We start from the raw sequence: 23,481 nt of genomic DNA, 5'->3' as shown, positions 1-23,481 counted from the left end.
TTGAGGCTTGAATACTCCTACTTAATTTTTTTAAAAAAAAAATTCTCGCCAACTTAATATAAACGATGATACAACGTAATAAATTTGGTCCGATTCATATCAAGACTTCATTAATTCAAACACGCGACTATATATTGTTTTTTAAGTCAAACGTTGGTACATTATATAGATAAGGAATGTATCTTTATTTTTAATATAACTTAGAAAAACAAAATAAAATACTAAATATGGATAAATATTGTAGAGAGTGGTGTGAGGTGCAGGGTTGAGGGGCCGGCCCCTGCATGGTATTGCAAATGTTGATTGGTTTTGGACAAGAGAAAACTGAATAGTGTAAGCATGCACACTTTTCTTCTCTTATGTCAGAAGGGCATAATTAAATTATAGTGGTAGTGAAATTAGCATGTGGTCCCAACTCATCATGTTGCCCCATTTGTTTTGCTTTATAGCGAGAAAAAGGGTATAAATCTAGGGGGGTATGGTGGTGGAAACAATTTCCCATAATGGTATGGAGAATCCATCCTTTTGCATTTACAGTAATTAAGAGTGAAAGATATATTGTGGGGGTGTGTGTGTGTGTGTCAGCCACCTTCTTTACCTACAAATTTTAAACGTAAAACGCATTGGGGTTTTCCAGATTCTGCGTGTGGGATTGGTGAATGGGCACACTGACAGTACTGTTTAGGTATTAGCATAAAGGAACTCCACAAACACACATGTACAGATTAGCTTAGTATTGTTGTTCAGACATTCTTGATATGGTAATGGGTGTGTGTGTGTGTCAGCCACCTTCTTTACCTACAAATTTTAAACGTAAAACGCATTGGGGTTTTCCAGATTCTGCGTGTGGGATTGGTGAATGGGCACACTGACAGTACTGTTTAGGTATTAGCATAAAGGAACTCCACAAACACACATGTACAGATTAGCTTAGTATTGTTGTTCAGACATTCTTGATATGGTAATGGGGAATGTTGGATTTCTATATTTAGAAACCAAACCACCTTTTAAGATTGGGAACCGTTGGTTGCCTTCAGCCTGCTTCCATGCACGTTTTATTGAACTTTCTACGTGGCCGGCCGGTGCACTTCAAAGGCTGCTACTGTGTTCTTGCCTAGCTATTTAATTTAATCAACTCTTCTGGATGGGCATATTTCATTTTAGCTAGTGCTTGTATCGTCATCGCGATTCGCAAACGCACGGGACTTACGTGGATGCAAATGTCATGGGGAGGGCTCAAGAATCCGAATATCAATCGGGCCGTCAGGGAAATAGTATATAGGCTTATTCCAAATTTGCATCGGCTAAAATTGATTTATTTCCAAAATATGGGTGATGTCCCGGAATCAGTTTTATTGTTTAGGAAGCAATTCGACACGCTTGATCAGACTTTTGATATAGCTAGCTCTTTTTACTTGGGATAAGTAGTGTAAAAAAAAATACAACATTATCCCTCATCAACTCTCTCCATAATTTGCTATTATTTATTCACCATAATAAATACTCTATTGATCGTAGTTAAAGTAAATTTTTTGCATTAATTTTATTTAATTACAATAAATTGTATTAATTTATCATAATTTTTAAATTATAATACTTTATAACATAACCAATAATTCATTTTTGCGGCGAACCTGGACAAAAGCGACCGAATCAAGAATCACTAATCACTTTCTACCTGGGCCGCTAAAGTGGCGGGCTCTTTAGCCTCAGGGACCGTCCAATCAGTGGAGTGGAGTTGAGTTTCCGTGTTAACTGCGGAACCCCTCCAACTTATCAATCCATATTTAAAAAATCCTCGCATGTTCATTTAGATCACTCCAATCAGTCCCCGTTTAAACCAAATTCGAATATATGGACTCATGGTGGCTAATTGATCATTCATAAATTTACAATTTACGTGAAATTATATAATTAAAAAAAATTTATAAATCCCAAACTAAGATATAATTTTGATTATCCTAATACCTATTATCATCTTAAACATTTATTCTTTATAACTTGTCTAATTTAAGCATTAAATAACTATAACAATAGTCTCCTGGCTGTGATGATTATGTTTTATGCCTGGTACGTCTTCTATTGAAAAGAATCCAGGCGCATTCATATCATTTGGAAAGCTCTTTTGTTAATTATTGTGGTATTTTAACTAATAAATATACTTTCTTTTAGATATGTTTTTCCTTCTCTTTAAAATTATATAATTATATTATTTTTAATTTACTTCATGCTAATAAAATGGAGACACATTTAAATAAGTTGTGATAATAAACCAGACAAGAACAAAGAATTAGATCAAACACTGGACTATATATGTTAGGAGCATATCTCAAAATGTTTATCGAATTGTCGCACAACATGGAATAATTGTACAAGATATACCCCCTTAAAACCTTTTGTCACAATAGAATGATTCGATTATAATGATCAACACTGGCAGACATTATTTAAATCTGCAATTAATTTTAGTTTTATAATATTTTAGTTCTTATGTTTTCTTTATTTATATGTAATTTTTAATTTTATTCGTTGTTAAAAATTTATTATATAATAATTATTATTTATTTAAAATATCATATAAAAATTCATAATATAATACAATTAAAAATCATACATAATATGATTATAATTAGTATATTATATTATTAAATAACATAAATATGCGTAGAGTAGCGTTGTTGATCAATTGAAATTTTAAGATATCCCAATTGATCCACGACACTATGCACCTCTACTTGTTGGGGTTAACAACAAACTATCATAATTTACAACGAAATGGACTAGCCCAAATACGGGCAAAACAACAAATTTATATCCAATTGCAATAAAACCAAGCTCCATCCCATCAAATAATGTGCTAAGGCTGAGCCATGGACACCAAAATAATGAAGCCAATACTTAACTAGAAATTTTTTATTTGTATGTAATTTTTAATTTTATCAATTGTTAAAAATTAATTAAAAATCAATATATATTTTATCAATATTTTTAAAATTATAAAAATTTGAAATATTACAAAATTAAAAATAATAACTAATTAATTAGTATATATTATTACTAAATATAACATAAATATAAATTAACAAAAAAAAATATAGGTGTGCCCAAATCATTAGCCTATATTAATGCACTGACACCTCCCTTAATTTTGCAAATTGCAACTATACCCCCATTTTGGGGTATAATTGCAAACTCCTTTTAACATTATTTTAGTAATTAACTGCCAGAAAAATTTGATAAAATAGTATTGTGACTTAACAAACGCAACTCCTCGTTGAAGCGGTCAGGTGTGAGATGTGTACAATATTTCACCAAAAATTTGATAGTTTTGGGCAGAGCGACACTGATATTTCACCTCACTTAACCTATATACGCTTAGTCGCGTTTCTTTTACTCCAACTACCACAATATAACTTTTTGAAATATAACACTTTTTATATGGTAAAAAAAATTAAAATTTTATTTGCAATTGATAATTTAAACATATTGATTTCGACTAAGATAAATTATTGGCCTCTTTTTTTTTTTTTAATATGAACTTTTACTATCACACGAAAAAATTATATATTTAAAATTATCAATACTCGTATTTTATCGGATAACTACAATTATAGCTAAATATAAAAAATATATGAAATTTAATTAATATTTTTTTATATATAAGAAAATCAAATATGTAAGTATTATTTTATATATTTTGCACACGTATTTAACGTGTATAATAGTTGGTATATGATAATTAGTAGGGCCTACCTGATGTGAAGAGATAAAATGAAGTTTAGTTCCTCTTACATTGTCATTTATAATATTTTAGGTTATTTTTGTCTTATGATTTCTCCATAACTTTCAATTATTTGTAACTATTAATGACAATAAACCAAGAAAAGAAATAACTATTCATGATAGGTTTTAACAAACTAATCAATTTATATAGAAATTATTATTTTACGTAGTACACAAAATATGGGAATTATGTATGTCATTTATAGTTAGGATAACTTAATTAGTTGATTTATTTTATTAAATACAAATAAATTTTAGGATAATTACACTTTCCTCCTCTGAGGTTTGGTGTAATTACAGGTAGAACCCCTAAGATTTGCTTCAATCTAACAAATGAGTCATTCCATTAGTTAAAATTTACGGAATTTGCTGATATTAACAAAAAAGATAGAAAAAAATATATTTACCTCAAATTGACTTATTACTGATTTATTTTATATTAAATAAGTTTTATTATGATCAAATTACCCTCATACGTCTTACACATTAATACATGTGATGAGATATATTTTTACAGTTATAACAATAATTTAGTTGGAGAAAAATTATTTGACTTGTAATAAGTCATTAATAAGTAAATATCAATTTTCATTCAGTTTTTTTTTTTTTGTTAATATGAACAAATTCAATAAATTTTACATAACGAAGGGACTTATTTATTATACTAAAGTAAACCTTTGAAATGTTAGATATATTTTTCAAATTATAAAAAATTTATATATAATTACACAATTTCAGAAAAGGAGAGTGAAATTATTCAAAAAAAATTATGAAACTTGGAGTTGAATGAAATATTAGTTTGGGTATGTGAATATGAAATTTTGGATAAATTTGAAATGTGTGAGAGAGATGTATATGATTTTGAAATTTGAACATCCGTCTCTAATTAGTGAAGAAATATAAATATGGATCCATGCATAACACGACTTTACGCCTACCGAGTGTGTAATATGTGGAAATTACCGATCCATGAAGAGGTAGATTCCGAATGACGTGACATATGAGATATGTTGGTCAAGGGGCCCTTAAGACAAGGTCTGTAACAGTATTACTTACACTGCGAATTCATTAGCCTAGAAAACACACAGCAACACTATTATCAATCGAAAACAAAAGGCCGCCTATTTGCGTCCCAGATCTCTCAACTCAGCTCCGCTCGTTGGGAGTCTCTGTAGTTGAATCTTGAATTTTGAGAAATTCTGTTGGTGGGATTGGTTACTGCTGGAACAGAGTAAAAGGTCAGAAAACAATGGCGGCTGGGACAACCCGGAAAATATCTGCAGCCTCTGCAAGGGCTCATACTCGAAAACCGAAGCCAAAGAGTTCTTCCAAAGTTTCAGGTTGGATTTTTTACTTGAGATTCTTTTCATCAGTTTGTACATCCTGATTTTCTTGTTTGAATTGAGGGTCTGGGATTGTTGTCTGAATTAGTACATGCTTGGATTTGTTCAAGAATTCAGATGGTGATAATGATTTGGAATCATGGTTTTGATTTGGGTTGCCATGAAATGGATGAGGGCTGGTTTAAGTGTTAAGAGTCGTAATTCGAGATTTTGTGGAAATGTTGTTATGTGCCTACATTGTGTTGCTGATTTTTTGGGCTTTGCCTGCATTTTGCATCTAACATATAGTTTGACATTGAGGTCGTTTCATTTGTGTTCCCCCTGATCTGGTTTTGTGTGAAGGATGAGTTTTTAAATCGCTGAAGTTATACTGACGAGTGAACTTCAGTATCTGATGGGCGATTTTAGTACGATTTTAGATGCAAAATGTGTTTTTTAAGGTGGATGTTGTAATTTGGATTGCTGATAAAACTTTTGTTTGTATTTGCAATATGGCAAGTGTGACATTAATTGTAACGAGAGGTACAGTGAATTGGCATGTAGCTTGTTTGTGGGGTTGACATCGAAGGAGGCCACCTATTTTCAGGAGTTTCCCAACTCAAGTTGGACCTACTTTTGTTGTTTTTTTGTCTCAAATTTCTTCGTACATGATGTTTCAGGGTGGTTGAAGAAAATATTATTGGTTGGCTTTGTGGGGTTTTTGGCTTGGGCTTATCAGGCAGCACGACCACCTCCTCCAAAGACTTGTGGCTCTGCAGATGGCCCTCCAGTTACAGCATCAAGAGTACAGCTTAAGGACGGTAGATACTTGGCTTACCAAGAATATGGTGTCGCAAAAGATATTGCAAAGCACAAAATAGTGTTTGTCCACGGGTTTGATTCTTGCAGGCATGATGTTGCTGCATTAACTGCAAACCTCTCCCCGGTAATGCTGCTTCCACTATGTCACTTAACAGCTTTTCTGAGGATCAACTGCATTGTGTGTAATTCAATTTTGGAACTCTTTGACAGGATATAGTCGAAAGTAAGGGAATCTACATTGTTTCATTTGACAGACCCGGTTATGGAGAGAGTGATCCTCACCCAACCCGAACAGTTAAGAGCTTGGCTTTTGACATTGAGGATCTTGCTGACCAGTTGGGGTTAGGATCCAAATTTTATGTTGTTGGATTTTCTATGGGTGGACAGATTGTCTGGACTTGCCTCAAGTATATTCCTCACAGGTATGTTTCATTTGTGGAAATTGAGGATTGCATTAATACTTAACTATCTTGTATCTTCCAATATTTCTAAACCATGACTGTTTCCAACTGTGTTTTCTCTTTCAAACCATCAAACTGCAATTTTCATTCATCCATCTGAAGTAATATTGACTGTATTGCTGAACAGATTGGCAGGGGCAGCTATGTTAGCACCAGTAGTGAATTATTGGTGGCCTGGTATTCCTTCAAACATATCTAGAGAAGCATATAATCTACAGCCTGCACAAGACCAATGGGCTGTTCGTGTTGCACACTACATGCCATGGCTTACCTACTGGTGGAACACCCAGAAACTGTTCCCTGCTTCAAGTGTTATCTCTCACAACCCAAATGTCATTTCCCAACAAGACAAAGAAGTAATTATGAAGTATATAGGTCTGAGAAAGGAATATCAGGTAATGGTTTTCAAAATCTTTTATAGGAAAAATAGATAGGAATTGTTGGTTAGAAAAACAAAAACAATGTAGTGGATTCTTCTGAGGAAGATATTGCCAAAATACTGACTCTTGAGCTGAATGCCCTCATTATAATCATGTAAAACTAGGCATGTCCAATTTAACACTAGGGAGTTTGTATGATTCAGGTTCTTGAATATTTTCTTGTGCTTGCCTTGTAGAATTACTTTTCTTTTTACTTTCTGAAAACTCAGATCTGGGAGTGCTTGATCTGTAAATATTTTGATGTGAAACGTCTCATCCATGACAAATCGAAGTGTTAGTTGGCCTTTCGTTACCCAGTTTGTTTAGCCTCTAAACATTTTCTTTGTATCTTATAAACACATTAATGTTTCTTTTCAAAATGCTATGTGAAATTGAGCACTGTTACTTCATCTAATTGCGCCTCAGAACACATAGAAATAAGCTTGACTTATTATATTGGTCCATTGCCATTTTTCATGCACTATTGGTTCTGTTCATGTCCCGACATGTATAGGGTGGCCTGATATTGTTTTCTTTCTTGTTCTAATTTTGCTGATGTTCAGTTATGAATCTGTATATTCAATACATGTTGTCTGTCTTTGTTCTAATTTCTTGCTGATATCCAGTTGTGAATCTGTATATTCAATAGTTTTGGCCATTTGATCTGGTTTCTAATACTAAAATCTGTCTTCAATTTGTTTTTTTCGACATAACCAGGCATTGGTAAGACAACAAGGCGAGCATGAGTCCCTTCATCGTGACATGATAATTGCCTTTGGGACCTGGGAATTTGGTCCGACGGATTTGAAGAATCCAATCTCAGAAAGTGAAGGTTCTGTTCACTTGTGGCATGGAGATGACGATCTGATGGTCCCTGTTACCCTGCAACGTTACATTGCCCATAAGCTGCCATGGATTAAGTATCACGAGATATCAGGGGCTGGTCATATGTTCCCAGCTGCTGATGGGATGGCAGACAAAATCATACAAGAACTTATATCTTGAAAGAAAGGCCAACATGGGTTTTTCTTTATACCAGGTTTATGTAACTCACTTGTTCTGGCTAATTATTGGAGTTTAAAAGCTTGTTTTCGCTACAACTCTTATGTAGCCTTTGTTGTGTCTTATTCTGGACGACATTTTCTGTACGGAACCTGCAATTTTCTCTCTTAGTTCAAGATTTGGCATTAATTTCTGGGCTTTCAAAAAGCTGCATGGGAACGAGTTCATCTGCATTTGTTTACGTTTCTAATCAGTAGGCATAATCCTGCCTCATGACAATGTACAAGACAAGAACCTCTCCTTTTTCGCAGTAGTTCCACATCAAATTAGAAATTTATTATGGAATAGATTTTTCCTAGACTTTTGGAGACAACCCTGGAGACATTGTTACAGTATTTACTGTTTACCTTCCCAGATTTGTAAGACGTTCTTACTTTAGTGCAAGATTTTGATGATTCAAGCAGATCTGCTCAGTTTTAGTTTTTCCTCTACTTTAAGAGAAATTCAAAACGTTTCATGGAGTGAAGAATTTTCAGATTGGTTGGCATTTCCTCTTCTTCCTGTTAACTCTGTAATACGAAACAACCGAAAGGAACTGAAATAATGTTCTTGGAAGCTTCCATCTCGAAAAATAATGCATCTCTCTCCGTGAAATTGTGAAAGACCTGAAAAAAAAATGCACTCTACAACAAAGAATAGATATCTGGAACATTCCAAACAGTGACAGGAAACAAGAAAGGAATTTCCTGTAATAAATCCGAAAGGGAAAATGGAACAAGGGAATCCATGGAAATCCCCTTTCCCCTATCTAATCAAGCCTTTCTAGGCAAGAATCTCCTTCTCATCCTGGAAATCTGCCTGAGACTCAATCCAAAAGCCTTCTCCAGGAGCTCATCATTAATCCCAGACCCAAAGATAACATTCGGGATTTTCTGCGTGCCAGGATTTTGGCTGTTAAAACACCCAAAAACCGTGGCAGGAGACTTCCCAACATTCATCTGGAAATGCACCAGGCCCCTGGGGAAAACCATCACATCTCCCTGCTCAAGAACCTTAGCAAAAACCCGGTTGGTTGAATCCACGAAACCTGCATATACTTTCCCCAGTATAACATATACAGTTTCTGTTGCCCGGGGATGGAAATGCGGGGGATTGATCCCGCCAGGCCTGAAGTCGGCACGTACAAACGACATGCCGAGTGTGTTGAGCCCTGGAAATGTTGTTGGATTCACTGGTATAGCTGACAGGCCCGTATCAGAGAAATTTCCAGGCGATTTTATACCTGAAAACACGAAATCATCAGGGGTGACCAACCTGGGATTCTTGCAGGGTACTCTGGCAGAGGCATCAAAATTTGTGTTTGGAATACAAAAATCTTGAACAGGGTCTGGGTCTGACGCCCATGTCCGCAGAGCAAAGAGACAGCAAAGAGGCAGCAAGAAAGCAAATTTTGGGTACATTTTTTATCTCAAAGTTTTCATCTGCATCTGAGGCAGAGCTAGCGATTGGCTTTATAGAGCTACTTTCCTGGTAACAAAGCAAAGGGGGGAAAGATTATGATGGTAATCAATGAATGATATACTCCTCCTCGCATTTATGTATTCAGTTTTTCATTTCAAAGAGTGAAAATCTTACACATATTAAATATATATCTTTACAAATAATAGTTAAGAATTAGTGGCATCACCTCATTCTAATTAAGATTTATTTTATGAAAATAAAATTTTATTCTGTATGTTCACTTAGAAAACAGTTCGGTAGGTCGTGCCTCTATACTAAAGTACTAAACTCGAAAAAAAACTTTAATTTATTTGACAAACTCATAATTATATTTAGTTCGCCACAATTCTCCATATATTTTAATACAAAATCATTATAATATATTTAATTAAATATAATATCTTAATCTAGCTACTCTAAAAAAAAAGAAAGAAGGTTAGGATCTATGAAAAGATATGTAGAGGTGCATTCATGTAATAGGAACTTATTGTGTAGTGGTGGGGTTTGGGGCAATAATCTGACTTTAGGGGAGTGCAAGATGCACTTTATGCTGTGAAAGAGACAAATCAGGGCATGAGGACTATTATTGCTAATCATTCTTGTGTTTTTTCCACTTTATTTGCTGCATCCAACTTCGAAATTATTATATACCAAAATTGTTTAATTCTTCTCTTACCTAACTAATTAAATTTTGACGTAGTTGTTAATGCAAGACACTGTGTGAGGTGTAAATCAGTTTCAATCATCGTAAATATAAAGGAGATTGAGGAATAGTAATAGTGCAGACAAAAAGTTTAGAGTGTTACAGATTTCGAACTTGAGTTTTTTTGGACCGAATTTCTTTTAAAGAACGTGCAAAAAGTATATTATGCTCATTAGCACTTCGATACCTTAATCCAGCAAACAGTTGTGAAAAAATAAAATTAAATAAAATAGAACAATGATGAGTGATAAAATAATGAGAGAATTTATAATAATACAGTGCTTTCGTGCGAATGCTAGTGTCAAAATTGCGTTACCCTAAACAGAGGGGAGAAGGCTTGTTTTATAGCCATATTCACCCACATTTGGGTATTTAGGTTGACTGCCTCGTCCTTGTCCTCTTGGACCCTGCACATTTGGAACTTTTCATTCTGACTTTATTTGAATTAGGTCCATTCTCGGGTTAGATGTATTTTTGGGGCATCAATAATTCACTTTGTTTTACCAATTTCCATTATTATAACAAATATATTAGCATGTGTCCTTGAACATTTGGCAAGCAGTTGAACCAATTTCACTAAAAAAATGAAAATAAATTCATATTTGTTTAATCGATTAAAAAAAACTAAATTTTGTACAAGGATTGTGTATATAAGTTGCGATTCTTGAAATATAGTCTGATTTATAATAATAACAATAATGGGAGGTAATTAAACGACTCTGAATTTTATACAACAAAAACAGAAGGCATTAATATCGGTAGATTACAGTGCAGTAGTGGATGGAGAAAACATAATTGAGACGGTATACAAAATAATATACATATACATAATAACCTTTGTATTAGATTCCACGGGCTTCGTCCTAGGGCCGATCCAACGGAATCGGCCCGGTAAATCCCGCACGTGAGTTATTACAAACCGGGAGATGTAAGGAGACACGTGTAAACGCAGGTGAAAACCGGGAACAGGTTCAGGAACTAGAGTGAAGACACTTGTCCTCGACGTGTCCAGCAGCCATGCAAAAAACTTGTGTCTGAGTATGGGCCGAGTTGATTTTTGGGCCTTTTCCCACGTCTGCTGGGCCCGCAACACCTTCTTTTCTTTCATGAGTTACATATGCATACACTCCTCCACCCTCCCCTCCTCCTGCTGCAACAAAATTGCTACTCCTTCAAATTTCACATGCTTTCTCTCTCTACATATGCATACACTTGTATGTATGCATTTGCATGTTGCTTTGAGTATTTGGGAAGTCGGCTGTAGCAGTTGTGCTTCGTGCCAGTGAAATCAAAAATTGCTGGAACCATTCTTTTCTTTTTTTTTTTTTTTTTTCTGTTGATGAGCTGGTTGTGGAGCTTGCTTTGAGGGTTTTTGGTAACTTGCTCGAATTTTATTTTATTTATTTGCTTGTTTAATTTGTAAAGCTGTTTTCTTCGAAGTTCTTTCTTTGGTGTGTGTGTGTAAGGATGGCGGTGATTACAGTGATATGACTTATTGATGTGGCGGTGATTCTTCTTCTTCACTTCTCTCCATCCTTTATTATTATTATTATTATTTTTCCTCTCAGTTTAATTTGTGATGACGTGCATATGTCTGAATTATTTTTGTTTTTCTTGGGAAGCAATGAGGAAATGGTGCAAGGTTTTACTTCCTTCGTCGAACTAATATTCGGTTTCTGGGATTGAATTTTTGGTTAGAAGTCAAATATTCCAGCCACTTTCTTGAAGTTCCATTTTGTGCTGCAGATATGGTATTTAGTCAAGAAATGACAGATTTTGCAGTTTCTCTAACAATCTCGACTTGGGAATGGCCAAACAAAGTGGACGAGGAAAATTGCATTCGTAATAAGGACATCAGTACGATGATTGTGCGGAAGTGTCTGCATTTTTTATGATGGAGTCTATTCCATACGGACACTTACTATAGTAGAATGTTTTGATGTCCAAAGTTAATGTGTAGATTAACATGAACCTGTGAAATATTATTGTGTTGTCAATAATCTTGAGATGTGCTTTTTTCCTGTGGCTGAGAGGCTATTGCAAGGTATTAACAAAGACAAGCTTGAACTGAACTCTCATGGGAGCTGGATTCCATATGTTAGGATTTGATGGTTATACGTGTAGGATATAAGTACCTTGAAATTGTGAGGGAATCAGAGATGCAGATGGTTAAATAGAGGATGCAGTTGAGTTGTGATTAGTCTATTATGAATCTTGAGATTATTGGTGGGCAGCAATTCCATTCCAGAAGAAAGATGACTAGACACGAACGTTTCTAATTTCTTGCTTGTGATGTGCAGGTGCAAGCAGTGTGCTTCAGACTGTTGACCTATTGGCATTCTACTGCCCAAACAGTTGAAAGATTTTCACCACAAAACCCAAAATGGTTGCTAATGATTCTGAAATTATATCCCAAGGAAATGTCGAGTCACAATTAGAATCAAGCCAGCAACAGCCTGAGAATCAGACAGTTCAATCACTTGGGAGACAGTCGTCTATATACTCACTCACCCTTGATGAGTTTCAACATACACTTTGTGAGAGTGGCAAGAATTTTGGGTCGATGAACATGGATGAATTTCTCAACAGTATATGGACTGCTGAAGAAAGTCAAGCTCAGGGACACACCCAAGCCACTGCCGCAGCCAATACCGTGCTTGCCCTCCAAGAAGGTAATACAACGGACAAGGGAATATCGAAGCAGCCTAGCTTACCAAGACAAGGTTCTTTCAATATCCCAGAGCCTCTGTGTAGGAAAACAGTCGAAGAAGTATGGTCTGAAATTCACAAAACTCAGCCGCATAATGGTGGCAGTCACAGCCATGTTCAGAATCCTAATGCCACTCAGAGGCAACCTACCTTTGGAGAAATGACACTAGAAGATTTCTTGGTTCGGGCAGGGATTGTGAGAGAACAGAACGTTGCCCCTGCACCAGTACCCCAACAGCCAGCATATGGAATGTACCAAAGCAGCCACCATCCACCGGTGGGGCCTAATTTTGCTGCCAGGCCTATAATGGCTATAGGTGGTCCTTCTGCTGGTGGTGTAAATGTAGCAACTTATCAGGCGCTCCCACAAAGTGGGGTTGGTGCGTACTCGCAGCAGTCATCAGCAGTCAGTTATGGAGGGAGAATGGGGAATGGAAGTGGAGGATTCGGGCAAGTGCAGGGTTTGGGAATGGGATCATCAGCTTGCCCGGTGTCGACAGACGGACTGTGCATGAATCAGGTGGACAGTGGGAATCAATACGGAGCTGATACGGGTGGGTCGAGAGGAGGAAGGAAGCGAATTATAGATGGTCCGGTGGAGAAGGTGGTGGAGAGGAGACAACGGAGGATGATCAAGAACAGAGAGTCAGCTGCACGATCTAGGGCGAGGAAGCAGGTACACTATTTAGCTATGAATTCATTTTCAACTAGGGCTATTGCAGCTGAATTTGATTAAGTGGTTCTTATCTTAATTGCTATGCATTTGTGGCAGGCTTACACAGTTGAACTTGAAGCAGAACTGAACCAATTAAAAGAAGAGAATGCGCACTTGAAACAAGCTTTGGTAATCATACAGATACTTTGACAACCATGATTTCATTCAAAACATTGTCTTCAGTCAAAAAGTCTTTCCATCATCAGTTACTTTTACCTCCTTGTAGTCTTGGATGATCATTAATTGGTAATGCTAACGGACTTGTTTTTCATGACTGCAACAGGCTGAGTTCGAAATGAAAAGGAAACAACAGGTACATGTATTCCCCAATTCAGGTTCTGTCTTTCTGTTTTTGGTGGTATTATGTCTTGATATCACTACCACATCACTGCATGGCTGAGTTTGAAGTTGAAATGGTTGATGTAATTCTAGCCGTGCTTTTTGTGGCAAAGATGCATCATCCAGGCTCATCTATGCTGACATATATTTGCAATTTTGAAAATGATGAGCGGATTGTTTCTCCACTAAATATTTTGAGCTTGTGTGAACTTTGCTCACAGTATTATGAGGAAACAAGAGCGAAAGCACAGATGCAGTCTAAGGCCCAAAAAGCCAATGAGAGACTTAGAACAATGAGGAGGAGTTCAAGTTGTCCCTACTGAAACGACAGCATTCGGCGCCCCTAATATGCTATTAGAAGAGTAATAGTTATCCTTGGCCTGAACAAAGTGCGTGCATTGCATAATCAATTGATTCGACCACGAGGTTGTTGGAATGGCTTACCAATTAGCCATTTCCAGGAAGACAGGAAAAGGAAGTCAATACTAATGGTGCTATGGATGCGTGTGGCTTGCATTGATGCTCGCAATTCTTTCTTTCCGATGAACAGCTGAGGTTGAAAGGTTTAGGCTTGTAAACTTTCTTTTGGAGTTATAGAGATTGAAACATATAGTTATGTTTGATGTATAGTTCTGAGCTTGACTCTTATATGGACTTAAGGCCTACTTATGTCTTGTGATCGAGTAAAGGTAGAGAGAAAAAGGATTCGCATACGTATTTTAGTAATTCTAATAAATCATAATCGAACTTTATTGTATTATTGTACATGGCAAGATGCAGAAAGGGAGAGCGTCTGCATTTGAGTTCGAGCTACCAAAATGCACTTACCATGGGATGGCATTATGGGTCAGATGGTACGGGTTGTGGAAGAGGCTGTGGCCACCGAGGCAGCAGGTGGAGACCAGTGGAGCTGTTGCTCACCAGGTGCTAAGGTGCTTCTGAAAGACTGGTTACTCACTTCACCAGGTGCTAAGGTGCTCCTGAAAGACCGGATACCCAGTTGTCATAAGATTTTGACGAAGTGGACTTAGCTAATTTATCCACAGACGACTAAGTACCATTAGATGAGGTTGAAGAATCTTAAATGAGTTCTCTTCTACACCAACTTGTAGGAGAATATGAGCATTCGATGGTCGTTTTCCAGACGTAAGCTAAAACATTTTATTGGTCGTAAGTGGTTGTACACAGAGGAGAAATGCAGTAATGATAGAGGCAAGGCTTGTTGTAACTTCTCACACCTTCGAAGTACTTAATCCTTCTGGATGTTTGAGTCCTCACGTTGTATCCTATAAGTCCTTTCTGCTCCGTATGGATCAATATTTCCTCGCTCTGACTGTCTGAAGAAATCAGGAAGTTCACAGCAAAAGGGAAGAGACTGATGCGATGTTCCAACACCCAACTCTTCTCATCTTTGTCCAACAGCCACACGGCCATTGTTGATGTTTCTGCTGAACATCCAAGGACAAATAAAGACCCTTTAATCCCAGCAAATTCAAGAAAACTGTAAGTTTTGACATCACAAGAAGGATAGTTTATGATGCTGAAATCTTCCTTTTCCAAGTCAAATGACAGTATCGATCTTTCCTTCCATCCGGATGATCGTGCCCAGTAAATATTTCCATCCACACACAGAGGTGACTTCTCAGTGCAGGCACTCCAAGGACAAGCTCTACATCCTCTCCAAGAACCAAAGCTGATTTTAACAGCACGTCTAAAAGTTAAAACTTCACACACCATGTTTCTATCCCCAAAACGACGTGCCTCAAACCAGTGCACAATTTTGTACTCACTTGAAGATGGAACGTAGCCAATGCCAACATTCTGTAGACAAATTCTTGAACGATGTGGGACACGCACAAGTTCATGGAAACTTGGACCACAGAGATAAAGGGAATAGTTGCAGCAGATGAGACTAAGCGGACCGCAAGAAATGAATGTCTGGATTAGTTCGTCAATGACTATGTTGAACTTATCTGTAACATTTCCATCCAGGTTTACAGAGGTTAATTGAACGGTGGCTTTTTTACTGGTTTCCCAGTTTTCATCCAAAATGTATCTTCGTGTCAGCAAGAGAGGATTTTTCTTGGACCATTTGCTATGTCGGGCAATGAATTCGTGATCGTGAGTCAGTAAATGGTACCATTGTTTGGAAACGCACCTGAATCTGCTGAGGGACTTGGGAGGAACCCTTGAGAGAATTTCAATGATCACATCATGAGGGAGACTGCTGGTTCTTTGGATTTCCATCATGTGCTTATCTCTCTTTTCTCCATCCATCTTGCGGATTCAGATCATTGCCCTGATTGCCAAATGGATTCATTTCATCTGTTTGCTACAAGATGTGAACAAGACCATGTTCTATCCTTTATTTAAATACAGTTAAGGGACAGCATATTAGCGGCCTTTCCAAGAAATGCTCTCTGTAATGCTGAATCCTTCAATGTGTGTGAACAGGCAGGCAAATATTATTTTTAAGACAATCTCTTAGGTCAGACAAGAACAAGGAACAAAGAAATGATAAGTTGTACTTTGGATGTTTCAGGGAACTTTGGTAAAACTTGAACTATTTCCTTAGTAATACTTATGGCGCAAATATCAAAAGAAAATCTCCAATACTTTGACAATCCAAATATAAGTAACCTTATTATATTTGTTTCATACTAAAATAGGAGAATAGTCTGCATAATCAACTGAGGTTGTTAATTGCTAATGTCAGAGCAGTAAATTAATGGCAAAAGGCACGAAGCGTGACGCTATGAGCACGCAGAAGTGGTCCTCACATTAGCACGAATGATTCTAGGGGCTTTATATAAAAACAGTGAAAATAACTGAAAAGCCAAAAATTAGTTCTCCTTCATATAAAAATGGTTTCAAGTAATCTTGTCGGCATCAAATATATTTATCTTATTGGCCAAGATTAATGGTCTTTGCAAGTAAAGCCAAAAACTTAGTCAGAATGATCTGTTATTGTTTTTTACTGTGTAGCCAGTTTCCAACAGACCATTACTTTTTGTACAAGTAGGAAAAGAGCTCATATCATGTATGAAGAGCTTCAAGTTCATCCCCTGTTTTGATATTCATGATGTTTCTTGATCAGACATCAAACTGTTTTCTGATCAAGTTCCTTAATCTTGATGTTGTTTGCCATCTCCGAAAAACTGGTATAGGAAAGTACACTGAAATATGCAAGTCAACTCCAGAAAAGACCACCATACATGTGAAAATGAAAGTTCAGATAGTCAGGGTCAGAAGTGCCTTAAACCTTTCTACTGAAGAAGAAATGAATTTCTGGTTTTTCATCTAGACATTATTCAGTTACAATTGCCTAAGTAAACCATTCAAAAACTGCTAGAATGCATAGGAATAAGGCTACCATAATACAGACATGGCTTGTTGTAAGTCTTCATGGCCCTGTAGTATCCAATCCTTCTGGATGTTTGACTCTTAAGGCTATAACAAATGAGATCCCTCTGCTCCATATGAACTAATATTTCTTCTGAGTGATCGTCGGAAGGAACCAGAAACTTGGGACACAAAGGGAAGAGATTGATGCTGTATTCCATTGCCCATGTTTTGTTCTTCTTTTCCTTCAACATCCAAATATCCATTGTCGATGCTTCTGCTGAAAACCCGACCACACATAAAGTGCTCATAAGGCCGATATACTCCAAGAAATTGTACTTTTTAGATTCATGAATGGGATAGGAAATACAGCTAAATTCTTCTTTCTCCAGGTCGAGAGAGAGAATCGATTTGTCTTTCCATCCAGAAGAAAGCGCCCAGTATATCGTCCCATTCACAGATACCGGATACTCATCGGTCCAGGCACTAAATGGACAATCTCCGATTCCTCTCCAAGAACCTGAAGTAACTCCTTCACCTGTTTTGAAAGAGAAAATCTCGCACCCCATCTTCCCGTTTCCAATGAAAGAATGATAAAACATGTGCACAATCTTGTATTCATTTGACACAGGAAGGTAACCGAAGCCTATGTTGTAAAGACGAGAGTTAGCATGATACGGCACACGGACAACTTGGTGAATGCTGGGATTGCACACATAAAGAGAGTACATGCAGCACAGAATACTTAACGGGCCGCAAGAAACAAAAGTGTGAACAGGTCCATCAATTACTTTCCTGAACTTATCAGTTACATCCCCCTGCATGTCTATGGAGGTCAATTCAATGGTTATTTTACTCTTGTTAAGTTCCCCAATCCCATCAGAAATGTATCTTCTCACCAGTAACAGAGGTTTCTGCTTAGACCATTGAACATGTCGGGTCATAAATTCGACATCACGAGTTAACAAGTCATGCCATGATTTAGAAACGCACCTGCACTTGCAAAGAACCTTGGCAGGGAGTCTTGAGAGTATTTCGATGATCATATCACGTGGGAGGTAACCGATTCCTTTCATTTCCACCATCTGATGAGCTCTGATATGTTCAACTGCTTTCAGATCCTTGTCCTGAGTATTCATCTATGGTTATCTTCTCAGTTCCAAAAGCTTACCTTTGTATAAAATGTTCAGACAAGTTGCAAGATAGGCATCAATGGACTTTGAAGATAGGCTTGATGGTTCCCAGAAGTTGAAAAGTTGAATTGTTTGAACGTATGGATAACTGTTGATAAAAAAATAGTTAGGTGGTGACGGCAAGTTAAATTTATAGACTAAAGCAGTTCCATTATTTTGCACTCTTTAGTTATGAGTCTCAATTCTTTAACATGAGTAAGACACACTTGTCATTGTTGAGAATTTTCAAGGTAGAAGGCTGACCAAGAATAGAGAAGTAGAAGGCTGACTTGGTCAGTTTTGGGCTCCAATTACACTTACAATAGCAAAAAAATGCAAGCAACCCTGTGATATTGCAAATGAGCAAATTACTCATGTATGAAAAAATAGTATATCAATTTATCTCCTTATATTTTCGAAAACACAACAATTTACCTCCCTATGTTTTTTAAAATGAAGCAATTTACCTCCTTAGATAGGGAGATAAGTTCATTTATTTTAAAAAGTATAGAGAAGTAAATTGCAAGGTTCTTTTTATAAAAAAATAATTTGCTATTTACAATATCGATAAATTGTATTCACCCAATTACAATAGGTGGAAGCCCTCACTAAGAAGCTTTTTTTCTAGAAAAACACTTGATTTGGACCAAGTACTTCAGCAGCCAATTCTCAGAGTTGATATCTTTTATAGTTTTTTCACTTGTTCCTTTTCGCACAAGTATTTCACTATAAAATCTTGTATTCAGTTTTGGGTAGCTTTATTTTATGTATGTCAATTTTCAACTCCATCCACTCTTCCTTATTTGTCATTGCACCAGCAGCCTTCATCAGCCATCAAATAATTACTACCATTTTAATAATTTTTTTTTTGCATATATAGAATAACACCCCAAGTAGAGAATATTATGAAAAATAATAGCTGGATATATACATATATATCTAAGAAGAAGAAGAAGAAGAAGATGTCCAACACATAATGTATACATTGTTATTGACAATTTTACACACTTAACATAGCACTATTAGAAACTTAGAAAATATCATGACAATGCTGTTGAGCAGATTCTCCACATATATGAAGGCTATACAATCTTGTGCAGAGAAAAGAGACTTTCATAGTAAAGGCAGGGCTTACGAAAGGTCCCAATGGTTCTACAGTAACTTATTTTTGTGGATGTTTGATTTCTGATGCTATACTGTATCAGATCTTTTTGTTTTGTGCTTATGAGTATATCTCCGCTGTAATAATCCGATGGGATTAGACTTTCAGCACCTAAACAGAAGAGATCAACAGTATATTCTTTCACCCAAATCCCACTGTTATTGTCCTTCATCAGCCATACATCCATAGTTGATGTTTCTGCAGCAAATCCCACTACAGATAAAGTCCCTTGAAATCCTGTCAATCCCATCATTGAATACTTGGTAGAATCACACACAGGATAGCTATATACCTTGAATTCTTCCTTGTACAAATCAAATGAGGCAATTTCTTTGCCTTGTGGCCCTTTACACAATCGTGAAATCTCCCAGAAAACAATGCCGTTCAAACATAGGCAATCACTTGCTGATACACTTTGAGGGCAGTTTCCGATTGATCTCCAAGAATCGGTGATTACTCCCTCCCCATCTCTTAGAGTTAAAATCTCGGACCTCATTTTCCCCTCTCCAACAGATGGAACCAAGAACAAATGAATGATCTTATATTCATTCGATTTAGGAAGGTAGCCAAAGCCAATCGTGTAAAAAGAAGCAGCAGCAGAAGAACGTGGGATGGAAAGGCCTTGTCCAGTGCTGGGATTAAAAACATAAAGGGATCTCATGCAGCATAAAATGGCTAAAGCAGCGCAAGAGACAAATGTATGAACAGGGCCGTTCACCACGGTCCTGAAATTGTTTATTACAGTTCCCTCCAAGTCTATGGCTGTGAGCTCAACTGACACTTTATTTGTCTTTACCTCTACTAAAAAGTTGGAAGAATATCTACGCAGCAGCAGAAGAGGCTTTCTTTTGGTGTGTTTCATGTGCTCTCCAGTGAATTCATTGTTACATACTAGTAATCCGTACCATTGTTTGCAAACACACCTTAACTTGCCAAGCTCTCTAACTGGAAGTCTTGATAGTATTTCGACAATCAGATCAGAAGGGATAGCTTCCATACCTTCGTTTTGCAACATGCACGTAACAATTAGTCGTTGCTCATAGTTCCATCTTGCATCATAGACCTGAATGACGAAACTATTCATTTGGTGTATTTCATAATATCTGCAAGTTGTTTCTGTTTTATAAACGCATATGTGGACCATGTAAGAGACAACATTTTGTAGTGTCATCAGTGAACTTTCTGAGAATTTTCACCTGATGTGTTATGAAAGTTTCAGTCCGTGAGCGGATAAGTTTTTCAATGGCAATTAGGAGATAGAAAAGCTGCAAAATTGTCAAAGTTTGCGTGTTACAGGATTGACAGAGAGAAAACATCAAGTTCATCTAACTTCGTTTATAATAAACTACTCTTAACAGTTTCGAGGAAAACTCATGGCATTTATGAGTAATCCTCCACATGAGTTTAAGATCTCCAAGTTTGTCTAGATGTTTTCCTACAGAGAAAGAAATAAAACCAATGACAGAAGTCCCAAACTGTACTTGGTCATCCCTACACCTAGTCACTGTGTCAATGTCCAATGTTCTATGTTTCTGCAAAAATGTAAAAAATTAGAACTACTAGAGGATAAATTTTAACGGGGTCTTTTTCAACCGTTCTTTTCTTATCAGCTGCACCTGCAGTCAAATAAAAGCCAAAATTCTCAATTAATTCCCATTTGTAAATGAAGCAAACATGGAGATCTGCAGTTACATTTATTCTTGGCGAAGAGTTTACTCATGAAGAATGACAGGAACACAGTGAGTACTGCAACACCAGCTATAAGTCCAACGAAAATGGTCGTGGCTGGTATTTTTTCTACTTCATCACTATTTTCCTCGAGTTGTGACGTAATCAATCATACAGCTAATTCTCCAAAGTAATCTCACCATGGCATCTCCAAAGCACCTCGAATTGCAGGAAAGTCCTGATTCCTGTTAAGCACAGAACCATATAACCAGGGCCGCCATCAGAAGATGGGAATACAAACGAGCAATTTGACAAAAAAAGAACCATAAACCAGTCGGTCAACAACACCCTTTTCCCGCAGCATCCCATCACACAGCTTTAGGAGAATTCTAATGTCTTTCCTAAATTGCAACATTACTATTTAATAAACCCGAGTTGATGGCATCAATGCACATGATTAATTAAGACTTGCCATCACACAAGGATATTTATAGACCTGAGGCATTCAAACAAAGTGCGCTTCAATGGAGAAGAAGATATAGGATGGCTGCGAAAAAGACTGGAGCGCCATGGATAGGCGCCGGCGAAGACAAGGATGAATTTTCAGAAGGGACCAGATGGAAGAAGCAACATCAAATGCGGAATTTAACAGAAACTACGGTGAATCGAGTCAAGTGCGACTGCGACTGCAACTGCAACCGGCCACCAATGAGTAGCAAGAAATCAAAAATCAATGCGAACGGCCGACCAACGGATGTGAAAAATTATTTGTATATGTGAAGTGGGCAAATCCAAAAGTGACCAAATTTTCGCAGTCTCATTTGGTTATAGTTTAACTGCCATTCCTTGTGCAAGTCTTGTACTAGTCCGTTGAAGCATTGTCTCTGTACAATTTCTGTCATGTATATGTATATCCTCACAAAGTCATTTGATGAAAGAAATAGATACAGTTTGTTTACTTGTTCCTTAACCATCCATGTACTGCCTACAAATGAGCCTTGCTCAAAGCATCAAATGAAACATTTTCTGTTCCAATTATATCCACCACGGACACAGACACACAGTCTTTCCTCATGAAGGTGCATAGCAGGATTATTTGAAGTCATCTCAATGTTATTGCAAATTATATAGTTTCTACTCATAAAAGCTTGAAGTAATTAGCTGAGAAAAACTCATTTCTTGACACTTTTATGATACATCTCAAATTTTCAGGCGATCCTTTTAAATTTTACTGCTCATGGCCCATGAAAAATTAGCAGATAATATGTCATAATTTCAGCAACCCAATCTCATGCTCAGATAATAGATAGTAAATCATTTATAAAGCTTCCAGGATATTAAAAGGCAACACATTAGGCAGCAGTTGTACCAGCATCTTTTAAGCTATATGCATATCAGAATTGGGGACAACCCTACAAGCCATATATCGTCACATCAATATGTGAAGAGATGAGCTTAAGTCAAGGAAGTCAAATTCTCTTCATAACTGATGGTGTACAGAGGAAAAGAAAACATATAAAAGGATAACTATTTACTTGCAGTCTACCATTAATCATTGGCTGGTTCTCTATGTTGTGCCTTGAGGATTTTCTGTTCTTCAGAGTTATGGCGTAGAGGAATGGTAAGATTATCACTGTTGCAGATCCATACATCATGAAACCCCCAACTCTTTGAAAAACAATAAACAAAGGCATAAGGATTGATTCAAATGTGAAACAGGGCAAAGGCATTGATATCATGCTTATTCCTACTTCCAAGTCAAAGTCATCATGTAAACATTATGTCTCACGGTCTTGTGCTACCATTAAACCATTTCCAGCTTCTCAGCAAAAGTACAGATATATCCATATCAACCTGCAGAAAACAATCTCTGACCTTGTAAAATCATTATGTTTTCCCAACTTCAGTTCATCTGCCTCCATTAATCTAGGCAATGATGTTCTCAACTCTTGCTTGCAGAGGAATCTCATCGAGACTGTAGTCAACTCCTGGGGCAAGACCAAAACCCTATGGATAAGACTTGAAATACTAGTCAATCTTTTACTCAAATTGAAAGAGCGCCTGTTAGCAAACCAAAGTAGGAAAGTGTTTTACAAGGACGACGCCAAATAACTGGTACTGGGACCAGATGAAAAGTCATCCTCAGTTATATAAGATCAACTAACCAAGCAAAATGCAGGTGAAACATGACGATTTTGATGTTGATTCAGAACATAATTAGCACACGTGGTCCTTGCCATTGCAAGTGACTGATTAGTAGTCTTATTCAAGAGAGAGAGAGATCTTTTATATGCTTGAACCCTGATCTCATATTGTCAAATAACATACTAGTAATAGAATTCTCCAGAACATTGATATTACA

General features: G+C 36.8%; 6 protein-coding genes across 10 annotated transcripts; 2 read left to right on the top strand and 4 right to left on the bottom strand.

The window, feature by feature from the left end:
* Positions 4,726–7,998, top strand: LOC105174078. Its single transcript, XM_011096058.2, has 5 exons — positions 4,726–5,123; positions 5,786–6,051; positions 6,138–6,349; positions 6,516–6,783; positions 7,525–7,998. The coding sequence occupies exons 1-5, from the start codon at positions 5,033–5,035 to the stop codon at positions 7,810–7,812; spliced, it is 1,125 nt and encodes a 374-aa protein (XP_011094360.1). The 5' UTR covers positions 4,726–5,032; the 3' UTR covers positions 7,813–7,998.
* On the bottom strand, positions 7,935–9,400 carry LOC105174077 (germin-like protein subfamily 3 member 2). Its single transcript, XM_011096057.2, has one exon. It carries the CDS (start codon positions 9,267–9,269, stop codon positions 8,622–8,624), a length of 648 nt encoding a protein of 215 aa, XP_011094359.1. The 5' UTR covers positions 9,270–9,400; the 3' UTR covers positions 7,935–8,621.
* LOC105174075 (protein ABSCISIC ACID-INSENSITIVE 5) lies at positions 11,111–14,440 on the top strand. 2 transcript variants are annotated; one of them, XM_011096053.2, is made up of 5 exons: positions 11,111–11,387; positions 12,313–13,397; positions 13,494–13,565; positions 13,720–13,749; positions 13,997–14,440. In XM_011096053.2, exons 2-5 carry the CDS (start codon positions 12,396–12,398, stop codon positions 14,096–14,098), a joined length of 1,206 nt encoding a protein of 401 aa, XP_011094355.1. In that variant the 5' UTR covers positions 11,111–11,387; positions 12,313–12,395; the 3' UTR covers positions 14,099–14,440. The 2 variants fall into 2 exon arrangements, with proteins under 2 accessions (XP_011094355.1, XP_011094356.1); XM_011096054.2 differs by lacking the exon at positions 11,111–11,387 and adding an exon at positions 11,541–12,197.
* LOC105174076 (putative F-box protein At5g62660) lies at positions 14,911–16,325 on the bottom strand. Its single transcript, XM_011096055.2, has one exon. It carries the CDS (start codon positions 16,050–16,052, stop codon positions 14,937–14,939), a length of 1,116 nt encoding a protein of 371 aa, XP_011094357.1. The 5' UTR covers positions 16,053–16,325; the 3' UTR covers positions 14,911–14,936.
* LOC105174213 (putative F-box protein At4g38870) lies at positions 16,948–18,439 on the bottom strand. Its single transcript, XM_011096239.2, has one exon. It carries the CDS (start codon positions 18,254–18,256, stop codon positions 17,114–17,116), a length of 1,143 nt encoding a protein of 380 aa, XP_011094541.1. The 5' UTR covers positions 18,257–18,439; the 3' UTR covers positions 16,948–17,113.
* Positions 19,216–23,118, bottom strand: LOC105174212 (F-box protein At3g07870-like). 4 transcript variants are annotated; one of them, XM_020698012.1, is made up of 3 exons: positions 22,995–23,118; positions 20,648–21,364; positions 19,216–20,514 (listed from the first exon to the last, which is right to left on the bottom strand). In XM_020698012.1, the coding sequence occupies exons 2-3, from the start codon at positions 20,774–20,776 to the stop codon at positions 19,372–19,374; spliced, it is 1,272 nt and encodes a 423-aa protein (XP_020553671.1). In that variant the 5' UTR covers positions 20,777–21,364; positions 22,995–23,118; the 3' UTR covers positions 19,216–19,371. The 4 variants fall into 4 exon arrangements, with proteins under 4 accessions (XP_020553671.1, XP_020553668.1, XP_020553669.1 ...); XM_020698009.1 differs by lacking the exon at positions 22,995–23,118 and having other exon boundaries at positions 20,648–21,067; positions 21,144–22,408; XM_020698010.1 differs by lacking the exon at positions 22,995–23,118 and having other exon boundaries at positions 20,648–21,067; positions 21,168–22,408.

This window comes from Sesamum indicum, linkage group LG11 (genome assembly GCF_000512975.1).
Source record: "Sesamum indicum cultivar Zhongzhi No. 13 linkage group LG11, S_indicum_v1.0, whole genome shotgun sequence".
NCBI classification, from domain to species: domain Eukaryota; kingdom Viridiplantae; phylum Streptophyta; class Magnoliopsida; order Lamiales; family Pedaliaceae; genus Sesamum; species Sesamum indicum.
The sequence above is the reverse complement of the archived record's forward strand: the minus strand, read 5'-3'. Positions and strand labels throughout refer to the sequence as shown.